The 20589-nt window shown below is 37.8% G+C and overlaps 1 protein-coding gene and 1 long non-coding RNA gene across 10 annotated transcripts in view; one reads left to right on the top strand and one right to left on the bottom strand.

Moving 5' to 3' along the window:
- LOC106869995 (uncharacterized) overlaps positions 1-20589 on the bottom strand; it is a 276693-nt gene that overhangs the window by 119461 nt on the left and 136643 nt on the right. Inside the window, exon 1 of one of the 3 annotated variants that reach the window (XR_016241194.1) lies at positions 2472-3548. The exons of the other annotated variants lie outside the window; for them this stretch is intronic. This is a non-coding gene — a long non-coding RNA (uncharacterized LOC106869995). Of the gene's footprint in view, positions 1-2471; positions 3549-20589 lie in introns of those variants that run through there. 3 annotated transcript variants of the gene reach the window in all.
- Positions 1-20589, top strand: part of LOC106869993 (adenosylhomocysteinase-like 1) — a 426079-nt gene that overhangs the window by 106056 nt on the left and 299434 nt on the right. The window contains exon 1 of one of the 7 annotated variants that reach the window (XM_014915947.3): positions 3656-3812. The exons of 4 other annotated variants lie outside the window; for them this stretch is intronic. In XM_014915947.3, the coding sequence (XP_014771433.1) occupies positions 3744-3812 (69 nt within the window). In that variant the 5' untranslated portion in view covers positions 3656-3743. Of the gene's footprint in view, positions 1-3655; positions 3813-20589 lie in introns of those variants that run through there. 2 more of the 7 variants (XM_052966154.2, XM_014915945.3) reach the window with 2 other exon arrangements.

A 20589-nucleotide genomic window follows, 5' to 3' on the forward strand; every position in this document is an offset into this window, starting at 1 on the left:
AGAAGAGAAACCGGTCAGGACGACATCCGCGGACAGATAAAAAAAAAAAGCTTGCAATTAATTTTGAAGCTACACTTGTATTTCTACTATTATAAAAGTATGTTGGCGAGCTGGCAGAAACGTTAGCACGCCGGGCGAAATGCTTAGCGGCATTTCATCCGCCTTTACATTCTGAGTTCAAACTCCGCCGAGGTCGACTTGGCCTTTCATCCTCTCGGGGTCGATAAAATAAGCACTGTAATGGACTTACCCCATTCCCCAAAATTACTGACCTTTTGCCTAAATTTGAAACCAACATTATTAAGGTGGGTGGCGAGCTGGCAGAATCGTTAGTTGTTGTTGGCACTCCGTCGCTTACGACGTCGAGGGTTCCAGTTGATCCGATCAACAGAACAGTCTGCTCGTGAAATTAACGTGCAAGTGGCTGAGCACTCCACAGACACGTGTACCCTTAACGTTGTTCTCAGGGATATTCAGCGTGACACAGAGTGTGACAAGGCTGACCCTTTGAATTACAGGCACAACAGCAACAGGAAGTAAGAGTGAGAGAAAGTTGTGGTGAAAGAGTACAGCAGGGTTCGCCCAATAAATACTCACAACGTCCGATCCTATGACCGCGAGTCCGCTGCCCTAACCACTGGATCATTGCCCCTCCACCAGAATCGTTAGAGCGTTGAAGTAAATACCTTGCGATATTTCATCTGACTTTTTACGTTCTGAGCTGAAAATCCGTCGAGGTGCGAAGTGTGACGATAGTATCAGCTTATCCCCATCCCTACCCTCAAAATTGCCAAACTTGTGACAAATCAGATAATTATTATCAAAGGCAGATGCCACGTTGACCGAATCGTTCAGTGATTCTCAACAGTCCATCTGGTCCTTGTGGGGGCCAGGGCCGGCTCTAGGGTTGCTGGCACCCCGGGCAAGCTGATTGTCGTGAAAATTTCCTTGTCTTTGTCACTCCCTCCTTGGCGTCCTCAAACACATGGCGCCCCGGACGACGGACGACTGCCCAAATTGCCGGTACCTTGAGCCGATCCTGGGGTCCACATAAGATTTTGTTGCTAATATTAATGTGCAATAAACTGGTTATGTTTATTTTTACCACACAAAAAATATTTTAACAAGTATTCTAATACAATTTTTAATATTATTTAATTATAAACATATAACAGAATTTTAAAAATTTCGAATGGCTGTGAGAATCCAGCAATGTAAAATGGGAATTAGACGAGGTCCATGGGCAAAAAATGGTTGGGAAACACTGCGTTAGAGCGTAATAAAAAATACTTTGCTGTAATCCGTTTTGGCTCTTCGCGTTCGGAGCTCAATATCTGCTGAGGTCAGTTTTACCTTTTATTCCCTCCTTGCAGAGTTTGGGTAGGTAAAGGCAATAGAATACGTCCACCAGTTAAATGCCGAGGTTAATAGTATCCACTAAAAGTGTCTCCCTTAAAAATTCTGTGCCATGTACCGAAATTCTAAACAATTATTATCAACACAAACTTAACAAAGTTCAAATATGCTTGAGGCATATTCGAACCTTCAAGATGGCCTTCCACTGTATTTTGTCGTGGATGAAATTTCTCGCTGTTGACAGAAAGGAGCAAACTGCCGTTTTCTTATGTATTTCTTTTATTCATTTTTCTTTTACAGCTTTCTGTTTACAGTGAAACATTTTCTCCCTGATAAAGTGCATCGAAAGGCTTTCTTGCGGGTTCGAACTCTCTTCGAGCATATGTTTTATACCCATCACTGCTTAGCGCTGTCACCCCATTTTTGATTATTACCAAAGGAATTTTATTTATCTTAGATGTACATTTCAGATGTACATTGACGTGACTGTAATTCTTGGTGAAGTACCATTTGGCGACAATCAGCTGTTATTTTTTATAAATGTACCCCACCCCGAGTTTTCCAAACTTGTATGCCATGGCTATCCCGCCAATTTAATAGAATACATTCAATTCTGCTTCAACAGAGCACGTTAGCTCCTATTTGTCAGCACGTGGTCTCTTATCCATTGTCTATTTTATCAATTGTGTAATCAATATACACACCATCATCAAATGCCGTTTTCTTATGTATTTCTTTTATTCATTTTTCTCCATTTCTCACGATCCCGTATTCTGTTATTTTCTTCAATGTTGGATTACGATATATATTTAGCATCATTTAAATATATACTCTTATTTTTTATTCAATAAAATAGCTAAACAATTGGCTAATTATTATATAAACTCGCTAAGATGTCTAATATTTTATTTACGTCTATCTCAGTGTTTCTCAATCATTTTAAAAAGACCTTTGATTCCTAATTTGGACGGACCTTCATAACCATTCGAATTTAAAAAAAAAATCCTATATTTCTGTAATTAAATATTATTTGGAATTATATTAAAAATTTTTTAATATTTTGAGCATTATAGAAGTATAAGATTTTTTGCACATAAATTTTTACTAAATCTTACCTGGAACCCCCTTCCCAGGTCATATGGACTCTGGTTGAGAATTACCGGTCTGTCCAGTTGTTTGGGAAACTTATATTGGTAGTCCTGTTTCATATCCATAACTTAAACAAAAGCCGAGAGACGCATTCAAAATCATTACGAAACGAGTCTCTAATAATTGAATTAACGACCATTTAATTATCAGAACGCATTGTTTATATTAACACTATTCGATTTACATCGCTGATTTTTCGTTATCATGAACACATTTCTGTATTGTTTGACTGCTTTCTTAACTCCCTCCAATTTCTGCTCGTTGGGTCTGATAACCTTATGCAATATTCACCGTTGGATTCCGATGAATGAAAAGTGGTGGGCGAATGATGGAAAAGAAAAGAAAAAAAATACAGTACGAAACAAAAATAAGCCAACAACTCTTGTGTGTAGGAGGAGGGTGAACCCTTCAGAAAATAGTAATTTACTGCTATAAACGGCTGTTCTCGTTACTACTGACTTCGCTGATCCTGTTACTTTGCTGTTAGGATTTGTGTTTGTGAGTCGATGGAGTGACTCGCCCTTAAGCAGTGAGAGAGGAGGAGGAGGAGAGAGATATTTAATTAGTAAATGTGTGTGAAAGAGTGAGCGAGTAAGTGTGTGTAAAAGTGTGAATAAGGGAGAGAGAGAGTGATTGTGTGTGTGAGAGAGAGAGAGGAAGATTTAATTAGTAGATGAGAGTATGTGGGTGATAGAGAGAGAGAGAGAGTTATCGAATTAGTTGAGTGAATGTTTTAAAGAGTGGGCGAGAGAGTGAATGAGAGAGAGAGAGAGAGGGAGGGGTTTCTAATTGAGTTGTGTATTTCTTAACAACAGCAGCAGCAGTAGTATTGAGTGTGAGGGGGCTTACAACTGTTAACAACTTCCACGAGAGATACTCTTTCTCTTCATTCACATCAAGTCGGTCCATGCCTTTAAAACTCGAGTCTTCTTACTTCTCCATATACAGTGTCACCGTCATGTGTGTGGACATATAAACGACCCGAGCGTGGTTGCTCTACCAGTGCAAGACCAAGCTCCTTTCTTCTCATATACACACATATATATATATATATATATATATATATATATATTCATATATATATATATATATATTCATATAAATATATATATATATATATATATATATATATATATTCATAGATACTCTATACTTTTGCCTCCTGTCTTCTTCTCCGTGCCGGTGCCATTTTTATTTTTTAATTTTTTGCGGTTAACAAATAAATCTGACCAACAGACATGTCCTTAGTTCCGATGTTAAGTCGAACGCGGAGGCCATCGGCTGCGATCTTAGAAAAAGATATCAAGGTGAGGAAATGGCTTTTTTTTTTTTTTCTTAAATAAATAAATGTCTGTCTGAACTAAGAAAGAGAGAAAAAAGAAAAAAACATTACAGAAAGATCAAGTCACTTAGTTACAAATTCACGCATCTCGCGCGTGCACTCACATCTATATACTACTATAGTATATTAATTAGGAGAATCTAAGTTTGTGCAATTACGGACACAAGAAAAAGTACTCAATACACAACAGAGTAAAATAACGTAATAGCAGATGAAAGTTCCGTAGAACTTCTGTTAAATTATATAATAGTAACATTTAAGATAAACTTACTTGGAAATGGATGCGTGGCGTTCAATCATATAATAATATAAATAAAATGTATATATACATATATATATGTACATATATGTATGTATATATGCATATATATATATATATGTACATTTTAATTATATATATATATAAATAAACTGGTGGTGATACGTGTTTGCTTTTCTTTTTATTTCCAGCCTAAGGGTTGTGACCATACTAGAGCATCACTATTGTGGCTAAGTTAGTTGGAAATTAATTTTATTTGCTTTGCTTACTCTAGTATTTTTCTGTGTGATAAATATACGCTAAATATGTTTCATAATAAAGCATGTGCATAGACACATGCTTACCCACACGCAAATACGTAATGCAGAAACATGTGCACCAAAGCACGCATGCATGCATGCATATATATGTAGCGTGTACTTACACGTTTGTATGCCGTTCATCAATCAACTATCAAACTATGGGTCTAGAATTCGATCTTTTGGCGAATATGCGCGCGTACACGCACACACACTCACACACAAACACTAATTCTCACACATTCACTCACACACACACACATTCTTTAGAAGTTGATAATTCAACTCCGCCGCTACTCGGTTCTTCGTTACCCTCTTAAATGGTACAGAAGACGATTCCGAAAGTTAGGAACTCCGAGTAACGACGACCTTAATCCGCTTCAAATAGATAAATTAATCTTACTCCATGTAGTTTGTTTTTACTCCTGTTATTTTTAAATATACAATTCTTTCTCTCCTTATATATATATAGTTAAGTAACTTCAAACAATAGTGCCCCGTACTGAAAACGTAGGCTCTTGAACGAAATCTAGAGTTAATTCAGCATTTGAGTGTTGGATAAAGAAGATTCTTCGAAAATTTAAGAGTTTTCTGTATTAAGCAAGTTTTCCAACTGTACCCTCCACGTATGGAGTAGTTTTTGCTAGTTGCAGCTAACCTCATTGTTGCTAACAGACTCGTTAATTGTATGTGCTATATATATATACAAACGATAATCGACAACGTGAAAGTCAAATGAACGATTCGCGAATCTTCAGTTTTTAATAAGATATACAAATACTACGTATTCAGTACATTTTCTCGTTTTTCATAAACTCATTCACCAAATTGCGCACACACACACACACACACACACTATCTCTCTGTCTGTCTCTTTCTCTCTCCCCCCCTCTCTCTCTCTCAGTTATATATGTGTGTTTAATTGTAATGTTGAAAAAAATTGCTTGTTTTTAATGACTTTCTCGAAATCCATCAAACTGCTAAAACTTTGTCTTGTTTCTTTTCTTGCTCTGCGTGTGTATGTCTATAATCCACGCGACATATTGTTGTAGCTGCTGTTGTTAGTAGGTCGGTCACTGAACTCTATTGACCACCACCACTCATAGGTTTATATGTTGTCTGGATTGGCCACCGGACTCTCTCTCTCTTTCTCTCTCTCTCTCTCTCTCTCTCTCTCTCTCTACAAGCCAGCACCACTCCAAAATCGCTTGGATTTCTAGGTCTCGGAATATTGTTGTTGCGATTGTTATGATCCTTTGTCGATTTCTGATCGAGCAGACTTTTATGTTCAGAGATATTACATCCGTCTTTTGAGGAGTTGGGGTAGGCCGGGTATATAGACTGTCCCGGACTGTGTCATTTCTATTTTGTCAGGACGTGTTTATAGGAAATTTGGCTGCTATTTCTAGCTTGTTGAGTGTGTGTGCTGCCTCCATTTTATATGTATAACCTTTTTCAATGAAAAAAGCCTGTTAGGGACTTCGACGTTTCGGCTTGCTTCTGGTGTGTGCCCATGTATGTATTTCCAATGTGTTCGTGGCTTCAGTCAGGTTTTTATATCACCATTCAGTGTAAGTTGGTCGACTATTTTCCAGTGTATTTCTTACAATCCATATGTTTGTAGTGTGCCTGGTACGTTCATGCGGATTGATGCCTGAAGCCTGTTGTTGCTCCACATAATAATGATTGTAATAATAATAATAGTAAGTCTGGTTCATATTAATGTTGGCCCGTATCGTCTACAGTTTTAATATCGGTAGAAAGCAAAAAATTACATGTTAAAATACTCTCATTTTCACCCCTAAGAAGTTTGCTTTCGAACCACATGGTTCCGGGTTCAGTCCCTCTGTATGACACTTGGGCAGGAGTTTCCTACTATTGCTTCGGGTCTGCGAAATTCTTGTTAGATTTCGTAGATGGAAACTGAAAGCAGCACGTGTATGTATGTGTGTGTGTGTGTGTTTGTTCCCCACCACCGCTTGATAACTGGTGTTGCTATGTTTACGTCCCCTTAACTTAGTGTTTGGGCAAAAGAGATGAATAGAGTAAGTAGTGTTTAAAATAATAATAAAAAAGGGTGGAGATGGAGTATATGTAATCTGGGTATACCCCCCCCCCCTTAAAATTTTTTTTTTTTTTACGGAATCCTGTTTCAGACCATGGAGAATCCGATTCTGGAAAAAAGTTTTCAAAAATCTCAATTTCAAAATTTCGATCCCCCCCCCCCCGGTTTTTATATAGATCCACAGGGTAAACCTAACCCTAACACTAGTTTTGTGAGATTTGGCTGTTATTTCTAGCATGTAAATAGCCTACTTGGTGGGGGGGGGGTAATTGAAATTTTTCAAAAATTTTTTTTTCAGAATCGGAATCTCCATAGCCTAAAACGTGGGATTCCGTAAAAAAAATTAATAAATAAGTGGGGGAAAGGTTCAGATTACATATAGTCCATCTCTACCTAAAAAAGTACTGGGGTCGATTTGTTTGACTAAAAATTCTTCAAGGCAGTGCCCCAGCATGGGCGCAGTCGAATGGCAAACAAGTAACCGATAACAGATTCACGCGCACACATACATATATATATATATGTGAAGGTGTGGATCGTCCTTGTATAGTAACATATACAGCTATTCAGTCTCTGAGTTGGTTTGCTGTTAGTGTGAATTCAGAAGTGTGTGTTCGATATAGCCCTAGGTCAAATCTCATCAAGCCGTCCAGTGTTCGTCTATGTTATTGTCTAAAACCACATTAGTTGGTGCTTTGAAAAGATTAATTTTGGGGGTGATTTCGTTGCTCTTTGCTTGAAAAAAAAGTCTTATTAGATGAGGAGAAAGGGTGTCCTGAAGCTAGGCGTCACCTCCTCCCCTTCATAGATTGAGGAGCAGAATTCAAAACAAAGGCCATGTTATAAATGAAAGCTGTTAAACCTCCTCTTGATATATTGAAAATTAGAAAAAGAAAAAAAAAAAAGATCTGAAACGCATTGTTTCTTTTAAGCTGAATATTGTTTTGAAAAATCTGTTGACAACTTTTGCTTTGTTATTCTAAGTGAAACTAACTGGCGGAGTTTAGTGCAAAGTCTAATTAATTTTCCTGTGTTTATGACTGACTTTTCTTTTACTTGTTACAGCTCATAAGCTGTGATCATGCTGGGGCACTGGCCTGTTTATTTATTTTACTTTATTTAATGGTTTACTTTTTTAAAAAAAAGGGTCCTGTTTATGATCCTTTTAGGAGTGGTCTTTGTGACTGGTGGAACAAACAGAAGAAATAATTATCCTCAACCTGAGGTTCTGGCCTGAATGTTAGCCACAAATAGGACTCTATTTGGGGTAATCCAAAGACTCAATGGTGGTGGTGTTAAATCAGGTGTTAGATTAAGTCAGGGTTTCTGAACCCCTTTTTTTGTCTACTGACATCTTTGATTCCTATTTTACTGTACTGGACCCTAATAAGCATTCAATGTTTTAAAAAAAATGATATTTTTGTAATCAAAATAATGTATCAAAATTGCATCAAAATAATGTTTAAGTATTTTGTGTATTGTAGAAGTTATAATCAGTTTATTGCACATAAATTTTAACAAAATCATATGTGGACCCTGCTTGAGAAGTACTGGGTTAAGTCATCCTCCTGTACTCTACAGTAGTAGTTCCCAAACTTTTTTGGGCTGCTGCCCCCCTTGACACCCAGGCCACATTTCTAGCATCCCCCACCCCAACTAACAATCGCAAACATAGACCTTTTTCTGAAGCAAATTCAAAGCAACTGTATTTTCACAAAAAAAAATTAACCTAATGAACCCATTATGTTGTTGCTTTTACATGAATTGCCACCCCATTATCGCCCCACTTTTCTTCAACGCCCCCTTGGAAATTTCCACCAACCCAGGGTGGGAATACCACCCACTTTGGAAACCACTGGTCTACAGTATTGATAGACCAACTCTTTCAGAGTGTGCGCCATAATGTCCATGAGGTCTTTGTGGATCACCAAATATAAATTAACTTCTGATTACATTATACAACACTGTGGGATGTAAATATTTGAATTAAAATGGAAAAAAAATAAATAACCATATATTGTCTAGTAAGAGACATGTACATTTACTTTAAATTAATTTAAACATTAGACTAGTGTTTCTCAACCCTTTTACCCTTCTGTGTAACCCTTAAAATAAACTGTCTCAAGGGACCCCTGCACAAGCAAAAAAAATTATATGCCATATCTTTCTCATATTGACTGAGGACTTGTGAACCAGATGGCTGCACCAGGCTCCAATCTGATCTGGCAGAGTTTCTACAGCTGGATGCCCTTCCTAATGCCAACCACTCCGAGAATGTAGTGGGTGCTTTTACGTGAGTCATTATTGTGAATTGTTAGAGATTCAAAGGCATACTGGTTTCGTAAAATTACTGATCACTGCTTTGAATGTGCTCCGATTACTGAACGGTGTCGGGTCTACTAATCTCTGAGTCAAAAGATTATGTGTAAGGAAAAGAAGTTCTGGATTTGGTGCAATTAGGGTAGATATAAATCTGTAATGTGAATGGTGTATGGCAGGGGTTTTCAAGCTTTTTGACTTGCTGACCCCTTTATATTTCAGGCTTTACCTTAGGGACCCCCTTATTAACGCTTATGAAATTTATACAGAAATATTTGCTTAAAATAACATATATTTTTACATTTATTTATTTAACAGTATTTAACAAATAGGTTTATTGTCAATTAAAAGATTTCAATTAAAAAACATATATGAAATCAAATTGCCCATAAAAAGGATTTGCTGTCCACGGACCCCCTGTGGTCCGCGAACCACAGTTTGAAAACCCCTGGTGTATGGGATGTATGGAGGTTAGTGGTATTAATTGAAAGGTTGGTAGTGTTCTATATTAAGTGGTGTGTTCATATTGAGTTGTGGAAGATGTCTTCCACAGCTCAATATGAACACATAACATAATACCCGGTGGAGAAATGCTGATTTAAGGCAATGAAGGTGATGAGCTGGCTGAATTGTTAATACTCCAGACAAAATGCTTGGTGGCACTTCATCCGTGTTTGTTTTGAGTTCAAATGCTTCCGAAGTCGATTTTGCTTTCATCTTTTCAGATTTGATCATGTAAACACCAGTTCAGTGCTAGGGTCAACATAATTATCCCACAAAATTTCAAGCTTAGTGCTTATAATAGAAAAAAATTATTTAAGGCAATTGGCTGGAAGAATAACTAATGCATCAGACGAAATACTTGGTGACATTTCTTTTGGGTTTGTATGTTTTAGAATTCTGCTGAGGTCAACTTTGTCTTTGATCCTCTTTTTTTGGTGGTGGGGGGAGTTGGGTTGATATTGAGTACGGGGTGTCAAATGTAATTGACCAGCCTCCACACTCAAAACTTCAGGCCTTGTGCATATAGGAGAAAGAATTATTATTATTATTCAAACTGATGCGGTGGCAGGATTGTCAGTGCACTGGACAAACTGCTTAGTGGCATTTTGTCTGTCTTTGTTCTGAGGTCAACTTTACGTTTTACTCTTTTGGAGTCATTAAAACAAGTCTCATCGAACACTGGGTTTGATGTAATCAACTTACCCCATCTCATAATATTGCTGGCCCTGTGTCAAAACTTGAAACCGTTATTCTTCAAAATGGTGAGCTGGCAGAATTGTTAGCCCACCAAACAAAATAGTTAGTGGCATTTCATCTGCGTTTGTATTTTGAGTTCAAATTGTGCCATGGTCAACTTCACCTTTCACCCTTTTGGGGTTGATGAAATAAGTACCGGTGGAACACTGGGGTTGATGTAATCAATTAGCCCTCTCTCCCCAAAATTTCAGGCCTTGTGCCTATAGTAGAAAGGATTATTCTCATTGCATTTAGGGCAGCAAGCTAGCAGAATCATTAGCACACTGGGCAAAATGCTTAAAGGCATTTCATATATCTACATTCTGAGTTCAAATTCTGCGGAGGCCAACTTTGCCTTTTGTGCTCTTGGGGTTGCTAAAATGAGTACCAGTTGAACACTGGGATTCGAGGCAATTAACTTGTTCCCTCCCCTAAAATTGCTGACCTTGTGCCAAAATTTGAAATTCTTCTTAAGGTGGCGAGCTGGCAGAAACGTTAGCATGTTGGACGAAATGCTTAGCAGTATTTCGTCTGCCGCTACGTTCTGAGTTCAAATTCCGCCGAAGTCGACTTTGCCTTTCATCCTTTCTGGGTCGATAAATTAAGTACCAGTTATGCACTGGGGTCGATAAATTAAGTACCAGTTATGCACTGGGGTCGATGTAATCGACTTAATCCCTTTGTCTGTCCTTGTTTGTCCCTTCTATGTTTAGCCCCTTGTGGGCAATGAAGAAATAAGAAACGTTAGCATGCCGGGCGAAATGCTTGATGGTATTTCATCTGTTTTTATATGCTGATTTCAAACTTCGCCAAGGTTGATTTTACCTTTCATCCTTTCGTGGTCATTAAATTCAGTCCCGGTTGACTACTGTGTGTGTGTGTGGGGGGGGGGGGGGTCGATGTAATCGGCTTAACCTCTCCCCCCAAATTTCAGCCCTTGGGCCTATAGTAGAAAGGATCATTGTTGTTTCTAGTATTCAAAAGTACACCTTACAATAGAATTGGAACAACACGAAAATATATTTTGATTCCAAGTTCAGATTCTGCTGGAGTTGTTTTTTTAAAATCTTTATTCTTTTATGTATCAATAGAATGACTGCCAGCCACTTCATATGAATTCCATGGAAACTTATGCTGTCAAGTTAATATTTTTCAATTCCTTTAAAAGAAAGACATATTTCTTTGTTTGAATCAGTTTAACTGTTCCCATTATTACATACCTCCGTTTCTATGGCGATGATAATTAAAGAAAATGGAGTCTCTTCTGTTTTTCTTTTGTTATTCATGTTGTCTCTCATATTCTGGCTTCCACTGTGTGGCTGTTAGAATTTTAGATTCTTGCTTCTCATTTCATTGACTTGTCAGCTTCCACAACTACAAATATTTTAGCATCAATAACTACTTATTTGGACGTTGCTTAAAATGCTTCTTCTGTGAGACAAAGAATTTACCATTCTTTTATTCTTGATGAATCAAGGTAATCTTTCTAATTTTTCTTCATTACATCAAACAGATCTCTATGTATGTGCTTGTGTGTGTGTGTGTGTGTGTGTATACACATGTATGTGCTTCTGTGTACATGGATCTATCTATCTATCTATCTATCTATCTATTTATCTATCTATTTATCTATCTATCTATCTGTATATATAATATATATATATATATATATACACACACACACACACACACACACACACACAACCTCATGTATAAACTTACATACTTGCACTTTAATATGCTTGTTTGTGTGTTTATAAATATGCCTGTGCATGTTTATGTGCTTGTCTATATATATGTCTGTGTGTATATACATACATACACACACATTTTCACAGATATAAATATATATGTACCTTTATAGATTTGTTTATGTGGCTGTGTGTTCGTATATACTTTTACCAAAACATATCATTTTTGTTTGCTAATGCACATATGCTTATATATATATATATATATATGTGTGTGTGTGTATTAATTTCTGTTGAAATGTCTAAGTGTGTGTGTGTGTGTATTGTTTATGATAAAAGATAAGATATTCTGGACCAGTCTATCTTCATCTTTGAAAAAAGACGTAACCTAGCAATTGCTAGACATACGCAGGTGACAATAACATAGGAAGTTCTTTACTCTATATAATTCAGAAATTATCAGCTCTGAAGACATTACAGCTTCATGAATATACAAGTAGATGATGTCACTGTATACTGTGCTCCTATTGCAGGTAGAATTTCAGTTGGAAAAAGTGTTGTCATATAGATTGTTATAAATTTTGTCATAAAGAAAATATCTTTTTTTGACTTAGTTGTGTTCAGTTCTATAAGTTGGTTAAAGAATATAAAAGGCATGCTTGATATATGTGCTGTCTATGCATTATAAGTGTGGCTCAGTGGTAAGAAGCTTGATTTCCAATACCATGGTTCTGGGTTCAGTTCCACTGCATGGCACCATGGCAAGTGTCTTCTATAGCCTTGGGGCCAACCAAAGCCTTGTGAGTAGATTTGGTGGACGGAAACTGAAACAAATCCATCGCGTTTGGGTCTGTGTTTGCAACCACCGCTTGACAACTGGTGTTGGTTTATTTATGTCCTTGTAACTTAGTGGTTTGGCATAAGAGTCTGTTAATAATAAATACCAGATTTAAGAACAAGTGCTGTGTTCAGTTTGTTCAACTGAAATTCTTCAAGGTAGTACCATAGCATGGCTGTAGTCTGATGACTGAAACAAGTAAAAGATATATATATATATATATATCTCAGGCATGGCTGTGTGGTAAGTAGCTTGCTTCCCAATCACATGGTTCCAGGTTCAGTCCCACTGCGTGGCACCTTGGGAAAGTGTGTTCTACTATAGCTTTGGGCTGACCAAAGTCTTGTGAATGGATTAGATGGAAATTGAAAGAAGCCCATCGTATATATATATATATATATATGCATGTATGTGTGTCTGTCTGTCCTCCCACCATCGCTTGACAACTGATGCTGGTGTGTTTACGACCCCATAACTTAGCAGTTTGGCAAAAGAAACCAATAGAATAAGTACTAGGGTTACAAAGAATAAGTCCTGGGGTCGATTTCTTCAACTAAAGGCAGTGTTCCAGTATAGCTGCAATCAAATGACAAAGTTAAAGAACAAAAGGATATGTAAAATGTGGGTGTGTAGCTAAGAAGCCAGCTTCCTAGCTATGTGGTCTTAGTTTCAGTCCCACTGTGCAGCTCCTTGGCCAATATTGTTTAAGTGAATTTGGTAGATGGAAACTGTGTGGAAGCCCATTGTCTGTGTGTCTGTTTGTCCCCTCCCCACTGCTTCATGACTGGTGTTGGTTTGTTTATGTTCTTGTTACTCAGGTGATTTTGCAAATGAGACTGACAGAATAGGTATCAGATTTGAAAAGAAGTTTGTACTGGAATTTATTTGTTTAACCCTTTAGCATTTAAACCAACCATATCCATCCCAAATATGCTGCCTGTTTTATGTTCAGAACCAGCCAGATCCGGCCTATCACACTTATGTTTCAATACCCTAAAAATAGACAATCACATCATCAAGATCTCAACGTTACAAGAGAATGCATGGTTCATTCAAGACAATGTGAATAAATAAGCAATACATTTAACAGAACAATCTGGATGCTAAAGGGTTAACTAATCCCTTCAAAGTGGCTCCCCAACATGGTGGTCATCCAGTGATTGAAACAAGTAAAAGATCAGATAACCTTTTGCTTACAGGAACATGAAATAGTTGGACTCTAAAAAAACAAGGTGAATTTAGACAGACCATTTCCTGTGCCACCTGACTGGCTCCCATGCTGGTGGAATGTAAAAAGTACCATTCAAGCGTAGTTGATGCCAGTGCTGGCTGACCAATCTCATGCTGGTGGCATGTGAAAAAGCACCATTCAAGTGTGGTCTTTGCCAGTGCTGCCTGGCTGGCTCCCATGCCGGTGGCATGTAAAAAGCACCATTCAAGAATGGCCGATGCTAATACCGCCTGACTGGCCCTCGTGCCGGTGGCATGTAAAAAGCACCCATTACACACTTGGAGTGGTTGGCATTAGGAAGGGCATCCAGCTGTAGAAACATTGCCAGATCATATTGGAGCCTGGTCCAGCCTTCTGGCTTGCTAGCCATCAGTCAAACCACTGCCAGTATGGAAAGCAGACATTAAACGACGACAACGATGATGATGATGATGATGATGATGATGATGGTTGCCCTTTAGATGATGAAATTCAGTGCAAACCTCACCATACTTGCGGAAACCAGACTAACAGACAAAGGTCAAGTAGTAGAAACTGATCTTAGTCGTTCTGTCTCTCTTCAAGGAAATCTCAAGAGGAAAGGAGTATTCTTGGGTGGGTGTCAGTTTGCTGTAAAATCGAAACTAATGAAAGATCTGAATCTCAAGACCACTTAAGCCAACAAAAACATCTTGTTAAAATCTCTCAAAGGTAATTATGTTTCAGCATATAAAACACACCAACACTGGTTAAATACCAGTGGGGGACCAACAGAAAGACACACAGTTTTATGTGTGTGTGTGTGTGTGTGTATCTATATATATATATATATATAAAAGACAGGTTTCTTTCAGTTTCCATTTACCAAATCCATTCACAAGGCTTTGGTTGGACCAAGGCTATAATAGATTATTTGCCCAAGGTTCCACACAGTGGGACTGAACCTAGAAATATGTGGTTGGGAAGCAAGCCTCTTCCACAGCCATGCCTATTCATGTATCTTCATTATGTTACCATTCTTCTTGTGTTCTTCAATATCTGAATGAATAGATTTCCAACATTTGGAAACAGTATAATCTAAAATCAAAGCACTGTATATTGAAATACCAGCCATGCCCTGTCTTCTTTTAACTGTTACTTATTTCAGGGGCGCTGCCTTGAAGGGTTTTGGTGAACAAATTGATTCTAATTCCCGAATCTGATTCTTATTCTAGTGGTCTCTTTTGCTGAGCTGTTAAGTCTACAGGGATGTAAACAGACCAACACCAGTTGTCAAGCAGTGGAGTGGGATGACAGACAGTCACAGACGCATGCACAGACACACATTGTCCATTTTCCATGCTAGAATGGTCTTGAACAGTTTGATAGGAACTGGTAAGGCTGAGTACCATACTGGGCTCCACAGTCAGTTTTGGCATGGTTTCTACAGCTAGATGCCCTTCCTAATACCTGCCACTTTCTATTGTGTACTGGGTGCTTTTTACATGGCACCAGCACTTTTTACATAGCGCACACACACATATGATGTGCATCCAGACAGTATCATCTACCAGATTCACTGAGAAGACATTGGTTGTCTCAGAGCAACAGTAGAAGACACTGGTCCAAATTGCCAAGCAATGGGACCAAACTCCAAACCATATGATTTGCAGAGTGAGCTTCTTCACCACACAGCTATACTTGCGTCTATTTCTTAGATTTATCTGCATAGCATTGTTGAATTCTCAACACCTTCTTCAGGCTAAAGTCATGTATGCATGTATGCTTTTGTGTGTATGTACATTTATGTGTTTATGTATTTATGTTTACACACACTCACACCTACACAACACATTCTGATTCCAGAAATATTACTTAACAGGATAAGTTAATTAACCGTAAATGCTCAAACTCAAATGTACAAAGTCGATGCCTTACTTTTAGATTGTTTCTCTTTGTTTTTTTTTTCCTTTCTCTTTCTTTTATTAATTTCTTATTGCTTGAGGTAAATATAAGTTGAAGAATGAAGATGGTATGTGTTCTCCCGAAAGAGAATTTAATTTATTGCATCAATCATGGCATGGTAATAATATTAGAGATGTTCTTCTTTGGAGCAAACATTGCTGCTAGACACACAGACATCTTAGCCAGCAGCCAAAGAATGGTTGTTTGACTGAATTGATGTTGGCCTCTTCTTCTTGGAACCACCTTGGGCTCATTCCACTTCCGTTCAGATATTCCTCACTCCCTTGTTTCTCTCCTTCTTCTCTCTCATTGTATCCAAAATCAAGCCCTCTACTAAGTCTGCACCGGTCTTCTTCCCTTTTTATACTTTTCTTCCCTGTATTTACTTTTTATGTTCTTCCCTTGTATATTCTTTTCCTTGTTAACTGCAGAAATCTCCCCAGAGGTATTGTAAAGGCCATAAACATAGCCCTTTGCTACCCCACAGTCATAATACAATTTAATCCCAGATCAGCCTGATTCAGAAGACCTGTGATCAAAGGTGGATGGGGAGTGCTAAGCAGTGACAAGTAAAACTAATCTTATTACCAGTCTGAATATGCTTAATGCACGTTCGAACTGGGGAACAAGCTACTCACTGCGTTTTATCACAGAGAATATATCTCATTTGTTGACGAATGGTGTTTATTCATCTAGATCAGCTCACAGTGCCATCTACCTAGACTGTGAGATGCTAGCATTTCGGAGTAGTTATCTCCTCTTCGGTTGCAAACACTAGGCATTCTTTGTTGTGGCCATCTCAAGTGTAGTTACTATGCACTGTTAAGTGTTTTACTTAACACCTTTGTTGCTATATTTCTCTCGAAATACAGTGACATTTTATTTTGAAAATAACAAAGATTTTAGTAAAATAACTTTCTCTTTATTAAGCTGATGTTTGCAGCATAAATTAATCATGAAATTTTGATGGAAGGTTTTACCTCAGATCATCTTAAAACTAGATGCTTGTATTATTAAACCAAGGGTAGTTTCAAGCGAGTTGATATCGAGAGTTTATTTGTCATTTAGACAATTAGGATGTGATTTGTGGGAGATTTGGCTGTTATTTCATGTAGCTCATGTAACTGCATAGTAGAATACCTTATGAGCTCTTGTGTGAGGGTGAAAATTTTATGGTTTCTATACATATTACCTGTTATCTTTATGATCTTGTGTTATCATCAAACTTCAGTTGCAGTCTCAGTTTGCTAGGGGCCCTACAACATGTGTGTGTGTACCTTTTATCCTCGACTTCTTTTTGTCAATAGACTGTGACCATGCTGGGGCAATGCCTTGAAGAACTCTTAGTCAAACGAATCAATCCCAGTACTCCTTTTTTGTTTTTAAGCCTGGTGTTTATTCTGTTGGTCTCTTTTGCGAAACTATTATGTGGATGTAAACTAACTGACACCGGCTGTCAAGTGGAGGTGGGGAACAAACACACACGCACGTGGTAGGGCTCCTAGCAGGCTTCTTTTAGTTTTCATCTACTAAATCCACTCAGAAAGCTTTAGTTAGCCCAAGGTTCTACTCAATGGGACTGAACCTGGAACCATGTAGTTGAGAGGCAAACTTCTTACCACACAGCCACATCTGCCTATCTATCTACCTGTCTGTCTAGGTGTGAACATGTGCGCTTCTCCATACTTAAGCCCCACCTCATCCCATAGCATGAGATTATGCAACAGCAACATTTGTATATCACCTTTGCAGTGTTTAAATAAAAAACATTTCCTGATAGAAGCATGACAGTACCATCCCATGATTTCATTAGGAATTGAGATTTGTTTCTGGTCGTAAATGACCTTCCTTACCCCTTCCAAAACCACCCACAACTACCCAATATCCAAGAAGATGAGCAAATGTGTCCGTATGTGTAAATACAGGGAGTGAAAGAAAGAAGACGTAATGAAGGAGAAATGGTAACAGTTTACGTATACTTGTGATTAATGATTAACCAATGGAGAATTGGTTAATTTATCAAAGAGAATATCTATGGTCTTGTGGAATGCTATTATACCTTTTAAGTGGGTAATCCACTGGGGAATGGTTGTTTTATCTTAGTTTTGCTTGTCTGAAGCTTTTAAGAGTGATATGTTGTTGCATAAGTCTGGATTAAGTCTACACCATTTGGTTGGAGTTGATATATATTTATTGCACAGGACAGAAATTGATGGCAAAACCAGATCAGATCAGATCAGATCAGTGAAATAGTTTAAAATATTCAGTTATGCAAAAGCGACAAGCTGGCAGAATCATTAGCATGCCAGGCAAAATGCTTCATGGCATTTTGTCCGTCTTTACATTCTGAGATCAAAGTCAACATTGCTTTTCATCCTTTCAGAGTAGCAGTTTGAAATCAATATTAGAGGGCCAAACAGGTGGCAAGCTGGCAGAATTGTCAACACCCCAGGTTAAATAAATGCTTATCGGCATTTCAAATGTCTTTACATTCCAAGTTCAAATTCCACTGATGTTCACTTTGCCTTTCGTTTTTTGGGTGTCAAGAAAATAAGTACCAGTTGAGTACTGGGATTGATATAATCAACTTGCACCTACCTCTGAAATTGCTGGCCTTGTGCCAAAATTTGAAAATAGTTAGGTGGTAGAATGACTGAATGGTTAAAAAAGTTAACTTTGCAGCCATGAAGTCTTGGGTGTGATTCCACTGCATGGCATTTTGGGAAGGTGTGAAGTTTTGAAATCAAAGCCTTCCCTTGAAATTTTATGTTCATTTATATTCAAAACAGCATAATAAGTGATGAAGTTATCTTACTAAATTCTTCAAAATTATGTGGAAGAAAGGCAGTGCATTTTAACACGAATATAGTAGTAGCTGTGTGGTAAGAATTTTGCTTCCCAACCACATGGTTCTGGGTTCAGTCTCACTACATGGCATCTTGGGCAAGTGTCTTCTACCTTATCTTTGGGCCAACAAAAGCCTTGTGAGTAAATTTCGATGGAAACCGAAAGAAGCCCATTGTATTTGTATATATATATATATATATGTGTGTGAGTGAAGGTGCATGGCTCAGTGGTTAGGGTGTCGAGCTTACAATAGCGAGGTTGTGAGTTCGAATCCCAGACTGGGCTGTGTTGTGTTCTTGAGCAAGACACTTTATTTCACGTTGCTCCAGTTTACTCAGCTTTAGTAATGAGTTGCAACGTCACAGGTCCCAAGCTGTATCGGCCTTCACCTTTCCCTTAAGTAACACTGGTGGCATGGAGAGGGGAGGCCGGTATGCATGGGCGACTGATGGTCTTCCATAAACAACCTTGCCCGGACTTGTGCCTCGGAGGGTAACTTTCTAGGTGCAATCCCATGGTCAGTCATGACCAAAGGGGGTCTCAGATATATATGTGTGTGTGTGTCTTTGTGTCTGCCCTTCATCTCTGCTTGACAAGCAGCATTGGTGTGTTTACATCTCTGTAACTTAGCAGTTTGACAAAAGATACTGATAAAATAAGCACCAAGTTTTCAAGAAAAAGAAAGTACTGTTGTTGATCTGTTTGACTCTCTAGTCTGATGATTGAACCAGTTGCAAAGTAAATGATTACAAAAGGGTTAATATTCTTAGAGTACAACTTTGCTTGATTAAGTCTGACCTAGTGTTAAAAGAATAGCAACACTAACAATTACATGAAGTTTTCTCTTTGTAAAAGCTGTCTGGGAACTCTTCTCATTTAAAAATAGTCCTGTACCAGTTTTTCTTTTAATTGCTATTAATAGTATCAATTCATTAATTAGAATCAAAGAGAATTTCGTTGACTGTTGGTTAACAATAAAAATAAGCCAAGCAATAGTACAAAAATACGGCACTTTGAAAAAAACAGAAGTAAATTTACAACAGAATAAAACAATATGTGAAGAAATGAATATTTTGCTTTTCTATTAATTAATAGATAATTAATAAAGATTGTGCAAAAGACCTTTCGAATTTTTCAAAGTACTACTTACATGTATCATATATCTTAATTTTATTTAATTCTTTTGTTTTTATTTTTTGAGTGTTTTTTTTTTCCCCTTTAATATTCATATAAATAGGATTTTGAAATTCATTATGCATCACCTGGGAGTCTACAAATTATACATAACATTGTGTGTGTGTGTTGGGGAGGATGAGTAAATTGGAATCTGGAGAAATTAGTGAAGTTTGTTTACCATGAAGAGAGAGGTTGATGTTTTATAGGGGTCTGTCTTCGACACCCTCCTCCCATCACACACACACACACACACACACACATGCTTTTATAAATTATTTCATTAAGCCTTTCGTTACCGTATTTATTTTGAGATGCTCTGTGTTTCTTTCAATTAATTTTAAATATAACAAAGAATTTAATAAAATAACTTATCATTAAGCTAGTGCTAGGAACATAAATTGTGACTAAGGTGGAAGGTTTCAATTCAGAACTTATGGAAACAAAACATTTATACTGCAGAGCCTAAAGTGGTTTCAGCTGGGTTGGTATCAAAAGGGTTAAAGAAATATGAGTCCAGATGTGGCTGTGTGGTTAAGTTTGTTTCCCAACTACTTGGTTTTGGGTTCAGTTCCAATTGCATGGCACCTGGGCAGGTGGCGTGCAATTGGGTTGTAGTAGTAGACACCTACCCAAGTGCAGGTATATCTACTACTATATCCCTGGGCTGGCCACATTTTATGCATAGATTTAGTAGACTGAAACTAAAGGAAACAGCAAGAAGATTGCCTGACCGCGTGTGTATCGCTGGCGATTTTCTTTCACCGTCTTCCCTTCTTTAGACTTATTCTATATTTCTGATGAAGAGCTCCGCTTGAAACATGAAATCTTCTTTCTTTACTTTCCTTTCCTGAGTGC

This window comes from Octopus bimaculoides, chromosome 3, assembly GCF_046866305.1.
Source record: "Octopus bimaculoides isolate indiv1 chromosome 3, ASM4686630v1, whole genome shotgun sequence".
NCBI classification, from domain to species: domain Eukaryota; kingdom Metazoa; phylum Mollusca; class Cephalopoda; order Octopoda; family Octopodidae; genus Octopus; species Octopus bimaculoides.